We start from the raw sequence: 22,996 nt of genomic DNA, 5'->3' as shown, positions 1-22,996 counted from the left end.
CTTAAGCAACAGCTGGATTCACTTGACAGCAAAGACCCTGCTTTGCCTTGGGTCTAAATGGTAAGGAAACTTCAGAGACTGCAATGACACCCTTTCTGTTTTCAAGTGCTGGCCTTAATTACAGGGGAAATACATTCAAGCTTAGAGGGCCATGTGTTTTACAAGATAATCAGTGTGATCACAACATCATTTAAACCACAACAATGTGTGAAATAGTCCTCCAGATAAGAAAACCAAAGGTGTAGAGGAGTCTCCCCACCCCTACCCCCTACCCCCACCCCCAAGGATCTTGCTGGAGTTAGGACAGATACAAGAACAGAGCACAAACAAGATCGATGTGGGTGGCCTTGAACTCTGCATTCTTCTAACACTGTACCTGCCTACAGCATACGACATAAGAAGTTGTATAAACAGTTGGAAAAGCTTTTTTTTTTTTTAAGGTTAAATGTATGATGGTTAATGTTGCCAACTTGACCAAAACCACTGAAAGGACAAACCTTCTGTCATGTCTGTGAGGGATTTTCTAGGTTGAATTGGTTGAGGTAGGAAGCCCCACCCTACTATGTTTGGCACCATTCCGTGGTGGGTTGGATCCTGATCTGCACAAAGAGAAAGAAAACTACTTAACAGCATTCATTTTTTCGGGCTTCCTGACTGTGTATGCAATGTGACCAGCAGCCTCCAATTCCTGCCAAGACTATGAAGGACTGCATTCCTTAACCTATAAGCCAAAATAAACTCTCCCTCCCTTAAGGGGCTCTTGTCTAGATATTATGTCCCACAGGTGAGAAGGGAAACTAACACACATGGTTTGTTTCAACAAACACAACAGTGAAGTCTCCATTAAAAGCTGTTTACAGTTGCTCCTGACATGAGAAAGTGCAGTAGATGAGAGCATCCAGGCTCTCCAACCCACCCCTGCATCCCCTGCTCAGGCCGATGCTATGAATTCCAAAGCTTCCAGCTCCCACGCTGACAGCCATGTCACCCTTGGCCTGTGTGTATCAAATTCTCTGGCTCAGTTAAACACCCACACGCTTCTTGGTCTGAGCAAACACTACCAAGCCTCTGAAACAAGAGGCCTGTTCTTTGCACCGTGAGGGCTGAAGCTCAAAGATAGGGAGGGTATGTCACATTCTTACATGCCCCTCTCCACTCAAGCTTCTTGCCAAGTTTATTCCTAGGTCATCTGCTGGAGCTGGAAGTAAAGCCAAGAAGCACCACTCATGCCAAAAACCCTACTTCTGCCAAAGAGCTAGATGCTTGCTGCAGACCCTGGAATTCTTCCATCCGGGCTGTGGAGTATTTTCTATTTAAATTTTGCAGTAATTGGGTGATTCAATGCCTGCTCGGTAGGTTGTTAAAAGACAAGAATTCTCACCCACGGGTACAGCTAAGCAGGCCAAACTTTCCAGACTGGCTGCAAAGCTGATGTTCTAAGTTTGAGAAAATTATAGGCCTCAAATCCTTTTTTGTTAAAATAGTTTGTGGGCTCAAGCACATGTTTGTTATTCTCGGTCCTGGAGCCTCCAGCCCCTCCTGCTCCTCTCTCCCTAGAGGCCAGGCTTGTGACTCTGACCACATGACTCTCCCCTGAGTTATTGCTTTATTAAAATGAGAGTGGCTGGGCTTCAGAGACCCACCTGAAGTACCATCAATTAAATGACCAACAGGAACCATACTCATCCCTGTCATGTTCGATAGATAGTGTGGTTGTATTGTGTTGACTTCAGGGCAGTACCTAAATAGTTGGGCAGGCAGCTTGGGAAACAAACAGGCAGGGCTGGGCCAGTACAACACAACTGAGCAAGCAGAAGCAAACAATGTCAGTGACCTCTGAGAGCTTACTCAAATGTGAGTAGCCTTAGGGACCATGGTTCTAAGGTTTAAAGCAGTGTTTTCAACCTGTGGGCCTCAACCCCTTTGAGGGTCATATACCAGATACCCTGAATATCAGATCTTTACATTATGACTTCTAACAGTAATGAAATTACACTTATGGAGTAGTAATGAAATAATTTAATGACTGGGAGGGTCACCACATCATGAGGTAGTAAAGGGTGGCAGCATTAGGAAGGTTGAGAACCACTGGTTTATAGGAAGAATACTGAAGATCTAATGAAACAAGGCAGAGCCCCAGCTAGTGGGATCGCACAGTGAATGAAACTGGGGGAGCAGGGGTCTCCCTGCAAGCATCATGGCTGTCAGGGAAACAATCCCGATGAGATAAGAAGGAAATTCAGTTCAGCTCAATTTAGTTAGCCAGTGCTTGGTCAAACTTCCGAAGTCTGGTGCCAAGTGATACATTTTTTTACAGTAGAACTTTGAAAAAACTTTTCCTCATGACAATTATGACAGCCAAGCTTTAGGCACGGCTATATCAAAACTCCTTTACAAAGAAAATCTCTTTAGCAAAGCCCCTTGTCAAGTTTTCTACTAGAATGGCTTCTATTGATGGAGAAACATTGCTTAGGAGGCTGGACCTAGGGAGGACCAGTATGCAGTATGCATAAGGAAGGGTGGGTTCTATTGACTGAGAAGCTGTGCTCGGGATTTGGGGGGATTCAGGTGAAGGCTGGCTCCTTAAACTAGCAGAAGATCACCAGGTTAGCAAACAGCATTCACTCAGCCTTCCAGGTGGGTATAACACAAGACAGTCTTTTAATTTATTTTTAATTTTACATACCAATCCCAGTTTTCCCTCCCTCCCCTCATTCTGTTCCCCACGCATTTCCCTCACCCCACTCCCCAATCTGATCCACTCCTTAGAAAGGATATGGCCTCCTTCATTGACTATGCGGAGTCAATGAAGTCTGTCCCAACACCATGATGAGGCCTGACCAAGGCCCTCTCAGCTGGGTCTAGGCTGAGCAAGGTATCTCTCTATAGGAAATGGGCTCCAAAATGCCTGTTTTGGATAGATCCTGCACCCACTGCCAGTGGCCTCATAAACTGCCCAATCCACCCACTGTCACCTGCATTTAGGGAGTCTAGTTAGGTCCTATGCTAACACAAGAGGATTTTTAAAAGTTGTAGTTTCTGGAACCCAAACGCAAAGATGAACCTGATAATTCTAGGGAAAGGCAGATCACCAGCCTAGGCCGCCCTCATCTAAGAGCCCAACAGTACAAGGTGAGGCTAGGCTGGGCTCATTAATCACTGGTGTCCCACTGCAGTGGTAAGAGCTAGAAGTGACCAGCCTGAAACCAGGTGACATGCTATAACACAGAGGATCAGCACCTTAGACAACTTCCTGGAAGAGCCAGCTATGAACTTGTGCTGTGCCCCATGAAAATGTATGCTGGGGGCCTCCGAGAGTCCAGGGCCTACCCCTCACACACATGCTATGCTGCAGGTAGCAGAGGCAGGGGACAGCAGCTTTCATTGTTCCTGCCATCAGCCATAGATGATACCTTCTTAACCCTCTAGAGGACATTTTCATGCACTGAAAGCCTGGATGAGTTGCCATGTATCCCAACATGTGATACATGTGAGGCCCCAACTGTCACTAAACCCAGGAATCAATGAAAATATGCTGATATGGCCCAGTGACCCACAGTCTATGGGAATTCTAAGTCACCTTCTACCAGAGCCCATTGGGAGAAACTAGGTCCCTTCTACCATGTCGACAGAGAGAGCTGCCAAAGCTAAGGAGCTGGGAGCAGGAACGGCAAGGAAGTTCAAAGGTCAGGCAGTGCTGAGCTGGCACCACAGCAAATGGGTTGCAAGAAGTAAGGACTAGGTCGTCACACGAACTTCACCCGCGAGTTAAACTCCGTACAAAAGAAATTAAACACACTTCAAGCTGCCAGGCTTACAGCATCAACTCAGTTATATCCCTCCTGAAGACCAGGCCTTCCCCAAAACCCATGTCTATGATTCTACCATAGGGAGTAAATTCCTGGTAGCCACGAAAGGCAAGTTCAGTTCCACAAGTTCTCAGATCTAGGAGCCTTGCCCTTGCTGGGACAAATCTACTTCTTTTGCTCAATAGAGAAGATGACAGCTTTTGTATAATTGTTTAGTAATTAAACCAATGGGCCCAACCTACCAAGCAAGCACTCATGAGTGTACTCTTCCACGGTAGGGTTAGAAAGCAGCAAGGAATATTCTTCATACCTGACAAGGGGGTGTCTCCACAGATCCATGGAGGTCACATCACACTCACACTTTATTTGGGCCAACTCTTCTCTGTGGGTGCACTACAGCATCCATCCTGCATCCCCATGGGGACTTCAGAGCTGTAAGGAGGGAGGCATCAGCCCAACTTTTACCCAACACATTTAGTAACATAGCAAACAGATCTGCCCTGGGGGAAAAAACACAATCTTTTATTTCCATCAAGGCATTCACAAAGGTGGGAAAAATGGTGCAAATATAGTATTCTAGCAGAGCAGTGATAGCTTTTTTGCAAGTATAAATGCAATCCTCACAATGAAATATAACCACTCTCAACAGGCTGTCCTGTTGTTTCCTATAAACTACATCTATTTTCCTTCCTTATGTCACACACCCAGTCCAGATCTTCAAATATTCCAAACTGAAAGAAATGCATGGCAGACAGACCAGAGAGAATTGTCCCTTCATTGCAAAGAGCTTATGTTTGACAAGGCTCGATTCATAAATCCTATAGTGTGAATGAAAGTAGTTTTCAGAAATGTATCCTTTTTCAAAAATAAACCAGTGTTTTGCATGTACCAGGAGAGCTGGTACAGTGAATTATGCATGTTGACATGTTTGTCAATTGATCATCTGGTCGACCGCTTACCGGCTGCCAAGCACCCACTCTGTCTTCCAAAGGAAATCTTTTCAAAGGTAATATATTTTTAAGTAGCCCCATATCAAAGATTTTGTTGAACCACCATAAAGTAAATGAGTTCTGAGCCTGTATTAACAGAACATGGTATATTGCACCATCGTTTACTTCCCGTGCCTACCTAAAGTTTCAATAAAGTTCCATCAATCCATCCAGACATTTTTATGAAATGTAATTAAAGATGCATTGCACAAGAGGAGGCACAAACAGTTAATTCACTCAGCTCTCTAATTCAATTTTATGGAGGAAATTGGATTCTACCGGCTTGTGGACTTCAGAAAATCATGTGTGTCCCCTGCTTCAGGTGACAATGACTTTCTACTGGTCCAACAACAAGGGTTCTGAAAACTGATGTCCCAGACACCTTGGCAGTCTGGTACTTGAACCAGCAACTGACCTTGGTTGTAATGGCACTGGCAGGGCTTCATTCGTAGTCAAATGGGGTAGGAAAAGGGGAAAAAAAAAACAAGCTTGTGCTTTGTGCTGCAGGTGACTGGAATTAGGGGGCAGGCACGCCTGTCTAAACCACCTTTTTGAACCATTTTAGAGAACTCAGAATACCATTGATATTCTCTCTCTCTCTTTCTCTCTCTCCCTCCCTCCCTCCTTTATTTCACAATTCTGATTAAGAACTCACTGTCATTTCCCCCTCTTTCCAGAAGGGAATTCATAAATAAAGTGAAGAATGATCAGGGCAGGGAAATCCACAGAATCAGCTAACCTGAGCTAGTGGGAGCTAACTAACTCTGGACTGACAGCTGGGGAACCTGCATAGGACTGAACTAGACCCTCTGAATGCATGCAGTTTGTGGTGCATTGGTAGTGGGACCAAAATCTATCTCTAACATCTCTAATGCATGAACTGGCCTTTTGGAAGCCATTTCCTATGGAGAGATGCCTTGCTCAGCCTAGACACAGCAGGGAGGACCTTGGTCCTGTCTTGGTGTGGTGATGTGACAGACTTCATTGACTCCCATGGGGGCTTTATACTTTCTGAGGAGCAAAAGAGGGTGGGGTGGGGTGAGGGGAAGGTGGGTGGAGCAGGAGGAGGGGAGAGAGGGGAACTGGGATTAGTAAGTTAAAAAAGAAAGGAAGGAAGGAGCTTTACTAAAGCACAAGGAATAAACATAGCAACTGAGAAAACTGAATTTAAAAAAAAGTGAAGAATGGCTATCAGAAAGCTGGGCCTGGTGGCACAGGTCAGTCCCAGCACTGGAGAGGTAGAAAGAGGAAGACATGGATTTCAGACCAGCCTGGCCAACATTATTAGCAGGCTCAAGACACGCTAGGCTATAGAACTAAACTTTTTCTAAAGAAAGAAGGAAGGAAGGGGCAAAGACAGGGAGAGGAGGAAAATCAGTTGTCAAACTAAGAACTGACTAACTTCTTTAAGAGTGTCCATGTCTTTCAGTGTGAAAATAATATAAGATGAAAACATTTGGCTTAGAGACACAAGTCCACGTGTCAAATATACCAAACGGGGTGAAATTAAGTTCCTGAAGCCCATTTATTCCAGGCAGAGTCTTGGGGTGTCCTGTCAGATAGAGGGTCAGCAACTACTTTGGCCCCACAACAGCAGCCCTTATATAGAGGCTGGGAGCACAAAAGACCCCACAAGAATTACACCTTTTCTTTGTACACAATGCTCTTCCTTTCCAATACAATCACTTACATTGTTTCATTAAAATTATGAACAAAAAATTTCTTCAGCACCCCTTACAAAAATGAATAAAAAGTAAAGTTGAGAATTGGCCAGTGTGTTGCTCCAAAGTTGTGTCACCAGCTAGTGGCAGAAGAAACAAACACACACACACACACACACACACACACACACACACACGGAGTTCCAAAAGAGCTTCCTTACCAATACACTTGCAGCAAACAGCTCCTAGATTGTTCCAGGGTAGGGTAAGGCAGCTCTAAGAGACTGGGCAGACTTCTTTGGAAGGGGAGGGGTGTGGAGATACCTTGCTTGTACAAATAAATTCTGTCTGAAGGTCAGAGAATGAAGCTTGCCACTAGCCAACCATACAGGTCTGAAGGCCTGTACAGACAGACAGGAAGTGAGATAGCTGGGCAGAAACCGATATAAGCAGGGAGAAACAGGAACAAACTCTCTCGGATCTGCTGAGATACAAAGGAGGTAAGATGTGGCAGTGGCTTGCTCCTTCTTGTAGTAGGATATTCATTTTGTCTCCTTCTGTGGCACTGACCACGCCCATTGGGGGGTGGAGCCAGGGGCGGAAGTGACCTGTGGAAGAAGGTCTGAGGAGGAGCTGGGACTGCTCTCTTGCTGGCAGGACATTCGGCCTATTTGTTTATCCTGATCCTTATTAAACCGCAATACCTTCTTTCTGATCTTTCAGCATTTTCCTCTATATCTGACTCCCAGGTTTTATTATCTAGACCAATTAAGAACTCCATTTACAGAGGGGCTTCCGTTTACAAATAAACTAATTTTCATATCCAACCACAACCCCACCATAATTTCATCCATTCCTGTTAAACTAGCTTGGATAGAATTTCAAACAATAATCTCTTTTGAACTCAACTAGTCCTCCTCTTCTCTCCCCAACATATCAAACATATGTCAAACTACCCTGGCATTAAGGGAATTTTCCAAAACTCTTTGCTCCTTTCTTTTCCATGAACCCATGAAGCAGCTACCAGGTAACGATGACAGTCCCCCAGCTGTTACTGCAGCATACCCCCTTCTGGGAACAGCACTGGCTTTCCTTCAATCCCCCAAAATGGTAAAAGATGTCCAGATTCAACAGGAAAAAAAGTAGGCCCTTCATGAAAATTATTCTAGTTGCCCCCCTCCTTTGAACAGGCTAGGATTGGCTGTGTTTACAAAACTGGGTGCCTTTTAAAAACTACTATTGTTTAGTTAACAGCTTCTGACACCAGCTCCGAAGGTGCTGGATCACTTACTGCACAAGGTGACGCTAATAACAGCTGTCAACCCTCAGAGAGGTAATTATAAAGCCATGATTAAAATAAAACAAAGCCTTCAAATGTCACAGCCTTCTTCAATGGAACACCAGTTTGACAGGAAACTGGACACCAGGCTGCCCCCTGAATAAGCTGGAAGAATAATGACCCAACACATCCCCCCACGGCTCTGACTCAGAAACACCCACTGAGTGAGCAGGGTAGTATCCTGTGTCCTGATGCTGCCAGAAGCCTGGGGCCCACTTAGCAGCAGCAACTCCTCCAACCTACTTCCTCTTGGGACACACCAGCCTGGTTGCCTGGTCCTCTACAAATTCCCAGGCCCGTCCCCTAGAGACAGATCTACAGGAAGACTAACCAAGCAGCCATCCCTGCCTCCCTCTGCCCAGAGCAGTTTTCATCAACCATGTTTGGGAAATTCTAGTTTAGAAAATCTGACCACTTGGATGCGGGGACTTGCTTGGGAACTTCACCATCAGAGTATTAATGAAATAGCAGAGGTCTTGAATCCTAGGCTGGTTCTGGGCTGGGAGGATGGATCAGTTGGTAAAGTGTTTGCTTGTGCTTATGAAGACCTGAGTCCACATAATGAAGCTGGGCACAGTAATTCGTACTTGAAATCCCAGCACTGAAGAGGTCAAGATGGCTGGTCAAGGCAGGTCAAGGACTCCCTGGACAACCTAGCCTTATTACCAGTGAGCCCTGGGTCAGAGAGAGACCCTGCCTCAAATACTAAAGCTCTCTCTGACCTGAAGTTTTGACCTAAAAATCTCTGAGATCAGAGTGGCTCCAGGAACCCATGGGTTTTCAATGGGCTATGACTGACCTCAGAGAAGAACTGTCTTAAAGGTGTAGAGGACCTTGATAAGTCAAGATCCATAGAGAACAGTCCTGAGCACATATCCAAGCTCCAGCTATGTCCTAGTGTTAGACCCCATGCTATATCCACCGTGCCCATATCTTGTTGGAAATGTCAAAGCTCAAGCCCTGGCCAGGTCTGCCAATCAGAATCTGCACTTGACCCAACTCCCTGAGAACTCTACCCTGGCTGAGCACACTCACCCTGCACCCCTGGGTCCCAGTGTCCTCCTCCAGGGAGAGAGAGAAGTGACCTCTTCCTTCAAGGACAGCAAGAAGACTGACAAAACCCAGAGCGTTGCAGGCATTTGATTGGCAGGCTGCCCTGTTCTCTGGCATCCCTTGTCTCACTCCACAAGGGGAGCAGAAAGAGTGCCTCCCTCCCCAGCTCCTCCTCTCCATCCTCAGATGTAGCTGAATTATAATGAAAGGAAAACACTTGAAAGTGCTCCACTCAAAGCCTTCTGCTCCCCGCTGTGAGCCTCCAAGGAGATAGGAGGGAGGGGTCCATGTCTCCTCCAGTGGAAGGGGTGAGAGTAAGAAAGGCCAAGGGCAGCTGCAAGGGCAAAGGGGCAGAAACAACAGCCCCCAAAATTGAGCAGGGCCCTATTTCCTAGTAAAGAAGACAAAACACTTCATTTGCCCTAAGCCCCTGTAGGTGGAGGGTCTCAGGCTCTGCTAAGCACCAGCATTGCAAGGAAGGCAGAGATCCACATCACTAGCTTCTCTAAAACACTGACCTCACCCCCAGTCAATGCTAAGCAGTTTGTAAGCATTATCTCAACAATCTGCACAGAAACTGGGTTAAGACCGATATTATTGTCATATATACCTCACCACCACTAACACACACACACACACACACACACAGGTTGTGAAAAGGTTTCAGAGTCACACATCAGCAAATCCCAATGCCCAGACTTTAAGTTCAGGCCTTGGGCCTCTGTACCTCATCTCAGTATCTATCTCCAACTGCAGGACACCCCAGGAGAAGAGAACTGACAGGCTAGGAACACCATAGAGCCAAAGACATTGTGCAGTTTCTGAATTTGAACACAGATTAGAATCTCTTGAAGAAGGGAGGTGAGAGAAAGAAGACAAGATGAAGGAAAAGAGAAGGAAGAGGAGGGGAAGAAAGGAGAGAAGGAGGGGAGGAGAGGAAGGAACAAATTAATGCCTGGAGAAATGGAAAAAGGAAAGGAGGGAGAGAGGGAGGTAAGGAACCTGAGCCCCACCCCACATCAACTTAATCAAAACCCTGAGGGAAGACCCAACTGCTACACTCTTTGACTGTTGCTAGATGAGTCTGAAGCATACGGTGGATTGTGAAGCTGCCTTCCTCCCACCTCCCTTCTAGACTCCACTTTCTCTGCTCCTGTTCAAGGAGAACCGAAGACCCACTCTTAACCTAGAAGGCAGGAGATGAATAAAGGCAGAGAAAACAAGATAAAAAGCCAGATTTGGGGGCAAATGATTCCTAAAATCTCAAGCATCCCACTTGACATAAAAGGAAGTTGTATTGATCCCTCTTCTTTGTCATCATGGCTAGCTTTGAAATCATCTGGGAGACACATCTCTGAGAATGTCTCTGAAAAGTTTAGCTGAAGAGGAAAGACCCACCCAGGGTGTGGATGGTCCCCATCTTAGTTACTTTCCTATCGTTATGATGAGACACCATGACCAAGGCAACTCACAGAAGAATTTGTTTGGGACTTATAGTTTCTGAGGGTTAGAGTCCATGACTATCATGGCAGCAGGCAGGTAGGTACTGGAGCAACAGCTGAGAAGCTTACATCTTGAGACACTACCACAAGACAGAGGGAGAGACGCCAGAAATGGCATGACTTTTGAAACTTCAAAGCCCACTCTAGCGACACACCTCCTCCAACAAGGCCACACCTCTCAATCCTTCCCAGACAGTTTCTCCAAATGAAGACCAAGTATTCAAATGTATGAGCCTATGGGGACCATTCTCATTCAAACCACCACAGCAGTGTCCCATGGGCCTGGGCTCCAAACAATAAAAAAGGAGAAAGCAAGCTGAGTGCCAATGTTACTCTCTCTGATGCCGTAACAAGAATATAATATGACCAACGGCCTCATTCTCCTGCTTCCACGCCTTCCTCACCACAATGGATCATACCCTCAAAACAGGATCCAGTGACTTCTTCCATCAGTTTTTTCTGTCAAATACTCTGAGACGGGTGAAGTGATGTGCAACTCCTGGTAGTTACAGTCTACTCTCATCTCTCTTGTGTGTTATTCTCATGCTGAGGGTGGAGGAATTGCCATAGCCACCAGCTATGTGCCCATCCCCAGAAACATCTCCTGTCTTAGGGTTATCATTGTTATGATGAAACACCATAACCAAAAGCAAATTGGAGAGGAAAGGGTTGATTTCAGCTTACACTTCCAGATACACAATTCATCACTGAATAAGTCAGGACAGGAACTCAAGCAGGGCAGGAACCTGGAGGCAGAGGCTCTGTGGAGGGTGCTGCTTACTGGCTTGCTCCTCATGGCTTTGCTCAACCAGTTTTCTTATAGACTTTCATATGAGGCTCTAGGAGGACTTCACTTAGAAGTTAAAGCCCAGGTTGTTACCCTGCTATCTTCTCTGTGATTTGTAAGCAATAACCTGTAGCCCAGGCTGATCTGAAACTCCAATCCCCCACACTTGATTTTGGGTTCCCAAAGTCTGCCAGAACTGCCCAGCTCTTTCTCATTAACAATGTGCCAGGAGTGTGGGCTGCAGAGACCTCCACTGCCAAGCAATAGATTAAACTCTGAGATCATGAAGGAAAACAGAACAGAGCAAAGATCAGCCTTTCTCTTCTCCACAGTTGACGGTTATTTTCAACACATCCACCCACGAGAACCCTAGGGACAGGAAGCTTTGGTTTGAGGTGGGTACAGAAGGCAGGAAACAGTATCGAGCTTCATTCCTTTTTGTTTTCCTCTCTCTCTCTCTCTCTCTCTCTCTCTCTCTCTCTCTCTCTGTGTGTGTGTGTGTGTGTGTGTGTGTGTGCGTGCGTGCGTGCGTGCGTGCGTGCGTGCGTGTGTGTGTGTGTGTGTGTGTGTGTGTATACGTGGAAGGCCCTCCATCTTATCCAATGAGGCAAGTTTTTTCAGTCAAACCCAGAGCTTGCCAGTTTGACTAGTCTGCTAGTCAGTCAGCTTGCTCTGGGAACCCCGCTTTTGCCTTCTGAGGCTGGAATGACCCAGTATTGACCCACTCCTGGGGTTCTGAGCAATCCTCCCAGCTCTGTTAAGCTTCATTATCTCTGCCTATCTCTAAGTCCCTGGGCTCTTTCAGTTCCAAAGAATCTTGAAATACTCTCATCTCTCCTTGGATCTTGACAAGCAGAAAATACAGGTCCCCCCCCCAAAAAAAGTTTGCTCAGACAGTAAGCACGGTTAATTAAATTGCATAAAGTCTTAGGAAGATTTACAAATCAGCCTCTTGGAGTGTTTCTGCACAACTTTCTTTGTAAGCATTTCTCCTGGCCCAGACTGAGTTGACTTCCAGAAAGCCCTGCTGGGGTCATCATCAGGTGAACAGCAGCTCACACTGGCTCTGGAATGACCCAAAGTCACACTTAATCCGGCTATTAAAAGCCAAGCCCCAACCTGACTTGCAATCACCCACTCAGCATGGGGAGGGACTGGCCAACATCCACCTGGCCCAGAGCTTCACTGGCATAAGGCCGGGCTCCCCTGGAGCAGCTCAGAACAGCATAGAACTTATATCAAACCTGGAGGTCAGATGATGGATGAGGCAGGGGGATTCCACTGGGTGGGCTGGCCCTGCCAGAAAACCTGCTAGCATGAGGCTGGGCCTCAGGACCTCACCATCTGGAGCTGCCCCTATATGGTGCTATGTCTGAGTCCTTGGGCAACAGCAAAGTGTCACCCCTTCAGCCCTCACCACATAGCAGCTGCCTGGCTGTGTGTTCAAGGCAGTGACCTGAGCTCTTAAATCCTAGTCATATCATTGTCAACCTGTTACTGGTCAACACAATCCAAAGCTATTACAGACCCCCTTCCCCCACCCCATGATCAGGACCCCTCTCACTGGCTTTTCCTTAGAGACCAATACTATTCTCTGCTTTCTCACAACCTTGCCTACATGAAGCCCAACATTCCCATTATTCGGCACATCTACAGCAGCCTGTGCCATTTTGTGAGGTCTATATGACAGCTGAGTAATGTGGAACATGCAGACTCCACCCCACAGTCCCATCCATGAAACATCATCTAGTCCCTGTCAGAACAAGCCAAATGGCCAACTTCTAGCTAAGGCATTTAGTGGTACATTTGTTAAATTCTTCCTGCTCTGTGACAAGCTGGGCAAATCCATATAGAATGCCCCATGGGATACACACAGACTTCACTCAAGATTTTATAGGGCTGAATCATGAGAGACTAGAAGATGTGTGATGTGATGGCTTCTAATCAAGTCCATGATAAACAAACCATATCTGAGTGAACGATGAGATGCAGGAGGCTCCCAGCTGCTCACAGATGTGGGCACTGGGCTGTATTTCCTGCAATATGTGGACCTATGTGTCCCTTTCTTTCCTAGATATTTGTCACTATCTTATCTAAAACTAGGTTTGCTGTTGTCATGTCTCATAAACCTGTCTACTGGAAAATTCTCTGAGGTTAAAAAAAAAGTGTAAGATTGAAAAAAAAACATATAAAAATAAGCAATTCTTTTATTTCTACTTCAAAATAGACTATATACATTGGGGACCCTAGTGGGGAGGAGCTGACTCCATCACAAAAATAAAATAAAGTAAAAAATTATAATTTCACATTTCAGATCCATCTTTAACCAAGCTGCTGGAGGCAGGCGGTTTCAGTCATCTTGCTGTTGGGGAGCATTCCTTCACCAGTGACCTTGTCATTACCCCCAGAGACTCAGAGTCTAAAAGTCCCTGGAGTGTCTTGAGAACATGCTGGGGCTGATTGGCAGCAAAGTCCTGCAGGCGGGTCCCCATTTGCCCTTGGAGGCTTCCGGCCAGCCTGCACACCACGGTGCGGACATTCCCGCCACGCCCAGGCAGCACACCATTGCCGATCATTTTGTTCAGGAAGTACCAGAGGACTGGAAGGATGTGCCGCTCCACCGCCTGAGGCTTTCGGGGATACACTGAGGCCACCAGCACTGTCACAAAGGAAAGAAAGAGGATCGTTTGAGGGTCTCTAATCCCACTTCTCCCTCTAGCTTTATCAAGTCTGTGCTCTGGAGGGCAGGCATCCCAATGGGGCTAATTTCCCACCTAGCCCCTGTGTTCAAGTCTCATGACATTCAGGGATCCTGAAAATGCTTCAATTTATTTTAAGATCAGAAGAGAAACATTGGTTTGTATTCATAATAGTCATAAAATATACTTTTATTTTTTTTTTAATGAAAGAAAGGACCAAAAGCCAAGACAAATGAGGTAGGTCCATGACAACCTAACTAAATGTGTCCCCTCAGCCCCAGTGGGCTCTACCATCTGCCAACTGTGTGAACTTGAGAAAGATACCACCTCTCTGGGCCTTTTTATGTTTGTAAAGTAAGAAATCACAAGCGTAAGCCAGGCTCTCAAGATTGTTAGAGAACCCATCCTAAATAAATGTCAAGTATGCAGGTGGCAAATAGTAGCCAATATTAGCATTGCATAAATCCATATTGCCACCTGTGAGAGTCAGACCAACACAGAGAAATGCTACACTAGCAAACAACAGTCCCTAAAAAATGTCATTTCCCCAGGAACCTTGTGCTGAGAGAAGAAAAGGGACACGCCTCCTTGGTCCTTGTTAGACCATCTTGTAGTGAGGCTGGAGATAATGAGAATGGACATGACTACACCTGATTGGAACAATGTGACTATGTATGCCTCTATACCTAAACTTCAGGTCAGGACCCCAAAGACAGACTCAGGAAAGCCACTGGACCTCTTTGTTGCTCCTCCCAATGTGGCCACATTGAATAAATCTCCTTTCTCTGCTTTCTCCTCTTATTTGTTTTTTAGTTGGCTTGTTGAAGATGGGTAGCCAAAACTAGCTTGTTAGGGCTGCCAGAGTCCAGACTCCAACTCTACCAATGCCAGTAATGTAGAGAAAAGCTCAGAGTCTCCAAAGAAGTAGTCTGACGTATAAAACAGCTAGCAAGGAACAAGACCCACAGGGCCTCCCCAGCATCTGGATATTTAACATCAGGATCAAGCCAATAGTCTGTGAGAATGAATTTGTATGTGCAAGCCATCAGTCTCCAAATAGACCCTCCAAGCCAGTGAAGAACACCAACCCTCTAAACCCAATAATACTCATCACCCATATGAACCAGCAGCAAGCTCTCTATCGACACAGTAGGTACCAGGCCCGCAGCCAATGTCAAAGCCTCCCTAGGCTTTCATGGAGAGGTTTTCCTAGCCTGAGCCTGCAATTATTATCCTAAGTACAACAGTGCTAGCCAACACTGACACACACACACACACACACACACACACACACACACACACGTGCAGCCCACTCTTCTCTTCCCAGCATCGTGGTTAAGTGTAATAAGTCTAAGAACAATGATTAATTGATTTGTGGGGACAAGAAACTAGAAGATTCTGGAATATGTGGGCCTAGCCATATCTGAAAAACTCCAATCCAAGACTTGGAACTTCTCCAATTGTTCAGAGGAGGAAAGCAAGACTCATGCCAAGGACTTCTCTTTCATCAAGACCTTGCTGAAGACAGAGGCCAGTTTTTTTTTTTTTTTTTTTTTTTTTTTTTTTTGACTTAACACCAAAAGCCTACACCCACACTGTCCTCCAACCTTCAGGGAGTCACATGTCTCAGAGGCTAGTCTAGAGCTTTAAAATGCCCATTTTGCCCTTCTGTCACCAACTTAACATCTTCCAAACCCAAGGGCATTCTTTGATTTCTGAGACAGTGGGGAACCAGATGACCTGGATGTCCCCCTCAGAGATGACCTAAATGCCCCCTTCAGACCAGACTGATACTCTCCATGGCATTTCCAGGGAATGTCAGTGTTGGCTGTAACTACCCAAGGTTCCATCATCCCATCTGGGGGCGTTCTCTGGGAGCACCAACGGTCACAGTTTTTCCAGATGTCAAAGTGGTGACTGGGAAGATGGGTCTGCACCCTGCAGCCGTGTAGGCATCACTGGGAAAGGCTCTAACACAAAGAGCCCTGGAGAGGTTCCCTGAAAAGGGGGGCTAGCTGGACAAACTGAGTGCTGTGTTCTCTGGGCTTGGAGAAGGCTATGTTTGGGGAGCAGTCACCAAAAGGGCAGAAGAGTGGCCCAGTAGCACTGAGGAAGGGGGATGAGGGACACAGGAGAAAGGCTCCTACATATTCAACAGCCAAAATATTTCTGTCCCTGTGGAATCCCATCCACTCAACCAAAGTGAGGCCATGAAAAATGGACTTGTGCACTCTGTGTGGTGGCATTACTCTCACAGGGGCCCAAAGTGAGGAGCAGCCCAGTATCCATTCTCAGATGGAGGGCGAGCACAGTCTGGGATGAGCTTATCATAGTCTTTCTTCGAAAGAAAATTCTGGGGCTTAGAAAATGGTTGTCAGTAAAGTGTTTGCTAAAAGCATATGGGTCTGAGTTCACTCCCTCAGAATTCACATCTTTAAGAAGAGGGGGGGGCAGATAATGACATTTTTTAAAGCCAGGCATAGCAGTATATACTTATCCCAGCATTGGGGAAATAAGGACAAGAGAACCTCTTGGTTGTCTGGTCATCTAATCTAGCCAAATTGATGAGCTCCAGGTTTACTGAGAGTCTCTGTTTTAAAAAACAAAAAAACAAAATCAGCGGAGGAGACTGGAAAGCTAGCTCGGCGGTTTGGAGCACTTGCTGCTCTTACAGAGAACTGGGTTCAGTTCCTAGCACCCACATGGCAACTGTAACTCCAGTTTCAGGGATACAACACCTCTACTGATCTCCCAGGGCTCTTGCTTACATATGATTAACAGGCATACACTCAGGAACACACATACACAGAATAAGTAAATATTTTTTAAAAAAATAATAATAAGGTAGAAAGCAACTGAGGAAGACACCATACCATCGGTCAACCTCTGACCTCCACATGTACACATATGCACACCCACCCACGTGCGCGCGTGCGCGCGCATGTGCACGCGCGCGCACACACACACACAAATTCTAATGCCTGCTACAACACAGGTGAACCTTGAAGACATTATACAGTCTCCAGAAGCTAAACTGAGTAGGAGTCCACTCACATGAAGTGCCCACAGCAGTCCATCTCACAGAGAAGGGAAGCAGAATAAAGGTCTTGGGGCTGAGGGGATGGGAGAGTTACTGTGTGATAGGGTGAGACTTTCTGTTTCACAAGACAAAAAGAGATGGCCAGTAGTGATGGTTGGACAACATTATGAATGTGGTTAGTACCAAAGAACCTCTTTAAATGGAGATAGTGGCAAAGTTAATGTAATAAGTTATCTGTATCTTAAAACAATTAAAAAATGGAGGGAAATAATAAAAAGGAAAATGAGAGAAATCCCAAGAACCATCCCTAACCCCAGCCTTAACTCCTGACCCTAATTCTAACCCAGTCCAGGAACAAGAAACTGGCCTCCACCAATGAGGTCACTACCCTTTCCCTATCAGACCCCTCTTCTGTCCTGCCATGGCTGCCCACAGACCCTCTGGACCCTGACTCTGAGCAATGAGGTACACTCACTCTCCTGACATCCAAATAGGAAGAACAACAACCTGCCCACCTTAGCTGCCCAGCCCACACTCCCTGCCCTACCCACATCTCAGCCACCTCAGAGCCACGGTCCCCAGGCACAGGAACATAGTAGTCACTCAGCTAGCCAGGTCAGTCGCTCAAGTTGGCAGAGGGACAGAAGCCCTCTGGAAGCCATTGCGAGGGAGCAATCCCATTAAACTTGAGCTTAAAAGACAGCTGAAGTAATTACAAAAGATTTACTCCCAGGTGGTGCCTGTGTCGGAGTGATTTCTAGAAAACACCTAGTTAGCAGAAATGCTTGGGAGAAGCTTGCTTCTGAGGTCTCTTGAAAAGAAATGGGGAATATTAACAGTACAGTGAGACTCCTCACCCACCTCAACCCACTAAGTTACCTATGGATATTTTTTTGTTTTTTGTTTGTTTGGTTTTGGATTTTTGAAGGAGGACGTGATTTGTTTTTGTTTTGGCAGGATCTATATCCCAGACTGGTCTCAAACTCCCTATGTAGCCAAGGATGACCTTGAATTTGTGCCCCCTGATTCCACCTTCCAAGCATGAGGATTACAGGCTTGTGTCATTGTGTCTAGTTTATGCAGGGCTGCCAATCAAACCCAGGGTTTTGTGCTTGCTAAGAAAGTACTCTAACACTGAGCTACATCCTCAGTGCAAGGGATGGGATCTAGGACCTTGTACATTATAGTCAGGCACTCCACCACTGACCTGTATCTCTAGTCTGTAAAACACTGGTTGTGGGCAACAGCATCTGGTCTCCTGAGTGATCTTAGTTTCATGCCCCCCATCCTCACCCCAGGGCATCCAAACCCCATACTGAAGCCACCACTGATTTTCTTGGTCCTCATACCACATCTTTAGAGAAACCCTGGCACATGAATGGGAGGTAAAGAGCCATCCCAGAGACAGGAAGACTGAACCAGGTTACACAGACGAGGTTAGGGGCAAGATCTAGAACAGGGAAGTCAGAATGCAAAGGGAGCACCAAATCCGTAATGATGCTGACTGTGACAACCAAGCACCTCCGAGCATCCGAGACTTGGGGACTTTGAGGGAGGCAGCACACTGGTGACTTACCATGGGGTACACTCCCAAAAGCATGGGAGAAAAGAGACAGATGAGGTGCTAAGACAGTATAGGCATCACCCAGGATGGCTCCAGCCAGCGTCTGTCTGGCCAAAGAAGCAGCATTTTTTTTTTTTCCTGACAATGTTGTCAGTTACTGAGTCATGTGCTAGGCAGCGCCTACCTGGAAGGGCCATGCCTTCCTGACTCATCAGTGGAAGGCAGATGTGGGGAAACACATCGTAATCCCAGCAGTATGGAGACTGAAGCAGGAGAACTTCACATTTGAGGCCAGCCTGGGCTACATAGGAAGAGCCTTGTTTCCAAAACAAACATACATACATACAAAGGAAGTCTATGTCTCGTAATAGCTCAGCCCATCAAATACTTGCTTTACAACCTGAATTCTGTCCCCAGAACCCATGCATAGTGGTTTCCATGAGAATGCCTCTCCTGGGCTCACATACTGAACTCTCAGTCCCCAGCTGATGATGCTGTTTGAAAATATGGTACAACCGTCCTAGAGGAGGTACATCACTGGGAGGCAGGCTTTGAGAGGTCCTAGCCTCACCTCACCTCCCATCCATTCTCTCTGCCTCATGTTTGCATCCAAGTATATGAGCCCTTAGCTTTCCTACTCCAGTTGCCTCACACCATGTCTTACCTTGGACTCTTAAGCCAAAAGAAACCCTTTCTTCCATGCCAAAAAAAAAAAAAACTTAAGTGGATACTGCCTAAGGAAAGAAGCCAAAGAAGTCCTTTGTTCTCTATATGCATGCACACACACACACACACACACACACACACACACACACACACACACACCTAAAAAGGTACTCAATGGGATAGAGAAACCCAAGTCTTTAAAGAGGAAGAAATACATTCTTAGGAACTCTTTGGTTACATACATATGTGCCTCATTTTCATCTAAAACAAAGATTGTCTTCAGGTAATGTGGAAAGTGTCATAGAAAAAGCAGACTATGAAAATTCTTAAATGGTCTCTGAGATATAAAAAACTACACTCCGGGAGAGAGCTATGATGGACAGGCTGTCTGGGCTGAGTGGGATCATGGGTGCTCACCTGAGAGGCGTTCTGTGACATCCAACACTGCAGGGCCACTCAGGAAACGCACACGGCCGGCAAAGGCTTGCAGGAGGCAAAGATGGTCTGAAAGAGACAGAGATGCCAGAGATGAGACTTGACAACACATCAGGCCCCCATGGTGCTAGGTGTTCACACACCCTCATGAGGAAGGGGCCTACAGACAGCTGAACTAATTCTCCCAGATCAGTGCACTCGAGCGCAAGTGTGTGTCTGTCTGTGTGTCTGACTCTCTGGGTGTGTGTGTCTGTCTGTCTGTGTCTGTGTGTCTGTCTGTCTGACTGACTGTCTGACTGTCTGTGTGTCTGTCTGACTCTCTGGGTGTGTGTGTCTGTCTGTCTGTGTCTGACTGATTGTGTGTCTGTCTGTCTGTGTGTCTCTCTGTCTGTGTCTGTCTGTATGTCTATCTGTGTCTGTCTGACTGTCTGACTGTGTGTCTGTCTGTGTCTGACTGTCTGATTGTGTGTCTGTCTGTCTGTGTCTGTCTGTCTGACTGTCTGTCTGACTGTATGTCTGTCTGTCTGTGTGTCTCTCTGTCTGTGTCTGTCTGTATGTCTATCTGTGTCTGTCTGACTGACTGTGTGTCTGTCTGTCTGTGTCTGTCTGACTGGGTGTGTATGTCTGTGTGTCTGTGTCTGTCTGTCTGTCTGTGTCTGTCTGACTGTCTGGGTGTGTATGTCTGTTGTCTGTGTGTTTGTGTCTGTTTATCTGACTGTGTCTAAGTGTGTGTGTGTGTGTGTGTGTGTGTGTGTGTGTGTGTGTATGCATACAAGCATGGAGACTGGAGGATAACCTCAGATGCCAGCCCTCACTTTCCACTTTATTTGAGGCAGAGTCTCTCATTCTCTACTGCTATATATCAAGCTAGCAAGCTCGCAAGCATCTGGGACTTGGGATAATAAGTCTAATTGGGATAATAGACTCCATCTCGATTGCGGACAGGATCAGGTCCTCACACTTAAAAGTATTTGCCCACTGAGCTATCATCCTAGCCTAGGACCAGTTTTTGAAAAAGCAAATGAACAGGCTGTCAGGGGGGAACAATGGACAGTTTGAAGCAGCTAGATTGTCTCCCAGTCTGCCATTTTCTCTCATATGTCTGATTCATATTGTCTGATTTTCCAAATTGTCCTAAAGTGAGGCTTGGGGTAAACATTGATAGAGGAATGACTGGTAGATAAATACAGACATAGAAATGATGCTAGCAATAGACAAGGGGATGGATATATGGTATTTGAATGCATCCATAGCTTCAGGGTGAAACGAGGCACTCAGCACTGGTATACAAAGGTCATTAAAGGGCTAGGGACAGCATTCAAAAGTCAAGGCTTTTATTAGAGCCTCACACACACCCTGGTCATGAGGATACTCCATGCCAGATGGTCGCTTATTCCCACAGTGAGCACTCCTTGGTACCCTTTTGTAATGGACATGGAGACTAGAACAAGTAAAAAGGAGCCCCTCCCCACTCTCCAGGAAGTTTCTTTGATTTGAACTTCGCCAGGGTGGGAAGCTATGCTCATGTAACAAGGGCCTGAGTAAGGGTTGGTCAACACCCCTTGGTCTGTCCATGGAAGGCGCAAAAGAAGAACACTCTCCTGCTATCTCCCCACTGCTCCTGACACGAACCTGGAGGCACTGACATGCCCAGTTCCCAGCACACCCAACTGCCAGCATGCATTTTGCAACCACAACAGCCGTGGAATAACTTAATAGAGGGTAGGGCAAGTAGTGAAATGTTCTTTTCAGGGCAATGGTTATGGGACTTGCCCACACCTGCCAGGAAGGCAGGGCAGGTATAGCCACCCAACGAGTGTGTTTTGGTGTCTTAATTGATTTTCTGCTTCCATAATTTTAAAAAGCAGAATGAGCAATTTACGAACAATGACGCTTTATTTGGCTTGGGGTTTGGAGACTGGAAAGTCTAAGAGCAGGTATTGGCCTCTGGCAAGGGCGTGAGTACTGTGTTAGTCTGTGGAGGAAGGCAGAAGCACACACTTATATATGAAACATATAAAAAGGAGCCCAAAGCCACCCTTTACATCAGGACCCCACCCTGTGACAACTGAGCCATCCCGGCAGCAATGTGCTCATCTGCCCATGAGAGCAGAACCCCTAACCTAAGCTGCTCTCTTAGATCCTACCATTCACCACCACCACAAAGGGATTTCAGTTAAGTGTGCTTGGGGAGGGACCTCAAAGCAAAGCGCCTAAGGTCAGGAGCTGGCTTTAATAAGTGCTTGGAAGCTGGGGCTGGAGAGATGGCTCGGTGGTTAAGAGCATTGGCTGTTCACCCAGAGGTCCTGAGTTCAACTCCAAGCACCCACATGGCTGCTCACAACTGACTATAACTGTAGTCCTATGGGGTCTGATGTCCTCTACTGGTGTGCAAACAAAGCACCCATATATACAATTAAAATAAGTTAAGAAAAGAAATTAACAAGTGTTTGGGTCAATGCAGCACAGTGAAAGCAAAGCACTTGTCCCTTCTCAGTCCCCTCCCACAGAGCTCAGTCCAGCTCCTGGCCCTCGGCACAGTCCTCCAGAGACACAGAGAACTGTGTCTTGGGACTCCTTGAAAATGAGCCACCAACTGATCAACCAGGCAATGCTCCTATGGCAGCCAGTATACAGCAGATGCTCCATAATTGCTTGCAGAGTACAGGTGCTTGACAAACACTGGCTGGGTCCAAGTGCCTGGTAAATGTTTGTGGAGTCATATGACAAGAGGGCACAAGTTTTCCAGGCTGGTGTATGAGTGTCAGAGCACTTTACTCAGGCACTTGGCCTTGTCTTGTTCTGGTCATCTCTATATATCTCGCCTTCTTGGGTCACACTCGTGTTTAATGAGACAAGGGAGTATGACAAAGGGGTACAGATTCTAGGCAAGTTTAAATCCCATCTCCTTCATATTTTACTATGTAACACTGTATGAGCCACTCACTGCCTCCATGCCTCAGCTTACCATCTATAAAATGGGGATAATCTGAGTTGCTGTGAGGTTTAGAAGAGCTGATTTAATATTTAGGATTGGACCCATATCATATAATTAATAATATAACTGCTGTTGTAATGAGTTTTATTATTGACCTAAAATTCTTACAATGGAAAAATCAAACAAGAGCTAAGAATTTTGAGCTGGTTTGAGGTAACTCAGCAATAGAATACTTACCTAACATGTGCAAGAGCCCTGAGTTCAATTCCAAGCATCATTTTAAAAAAAAAAATAGATGATGATGATGGAACCTAACATTTGGAAGGCTAACATCAATACTCAATTAGCTTGGCCCATGTTTCCAGAGGGTTCTTTTTGCCTCACAAAGAGGTCAAGATTTGCTATCCAGTGAAGAAAAACACAAGATTTCATGATGAAAAGAAAACAGACCTGGCTAGTTGGTCTGTCCTCCCTCTCTACAAAGGGACAGAGGGATCCCCAAGCACTATCATGT

The 22,996-nt window shown here is 46.1% G+C and overlaps 1 protein-coding gene across 1 annotated transcript in view; it reads right to left on the bottom strand.

Moving 5' to 3' along the window:
* Window positions 1-13,179: 13,179 nt before the first annotated feature.
* The window catches only part of Togaram2 (TOG array regulator of axonemal microtubules 2), a 52,952-nt gene continuing 43,135 nt past the window's right edge, over window positions 13,180-22,996 (bottom strand). The window contains 3 exon segments of the mRNA XM_051181833.1: window positions 13,180-13,548; window positions 13,551-13,799; window positions 19,527-19,613. Of these exon segments, the coding sequence (XP_051037790.1) occupies window positions 13,463-13,548; window positions 13,551-13,799; window positions 19,527-19,613 (422 nt within the window). The 3' untranslated portion in view covers window positions 13,180-13,462.

The sequence above is a fragment of the Phodopus roborovskii genome, unplaced genomic scaffold, assembly GCF_943737965.1.
Source record: "Phodopus roborovskii unplaced genomic scaffold, PHOROB, whole genome shotgun sequence".
Taxonomy (NCBI): Eukaryota; Metazoa; Chordata; class Mammalia; order Rodentia; family Cricetidae; genus Phodopus; species Phodopus roborovskii.
This window is presented reverse-complemented; position numbering and strand designations above follow the sequence as displayed.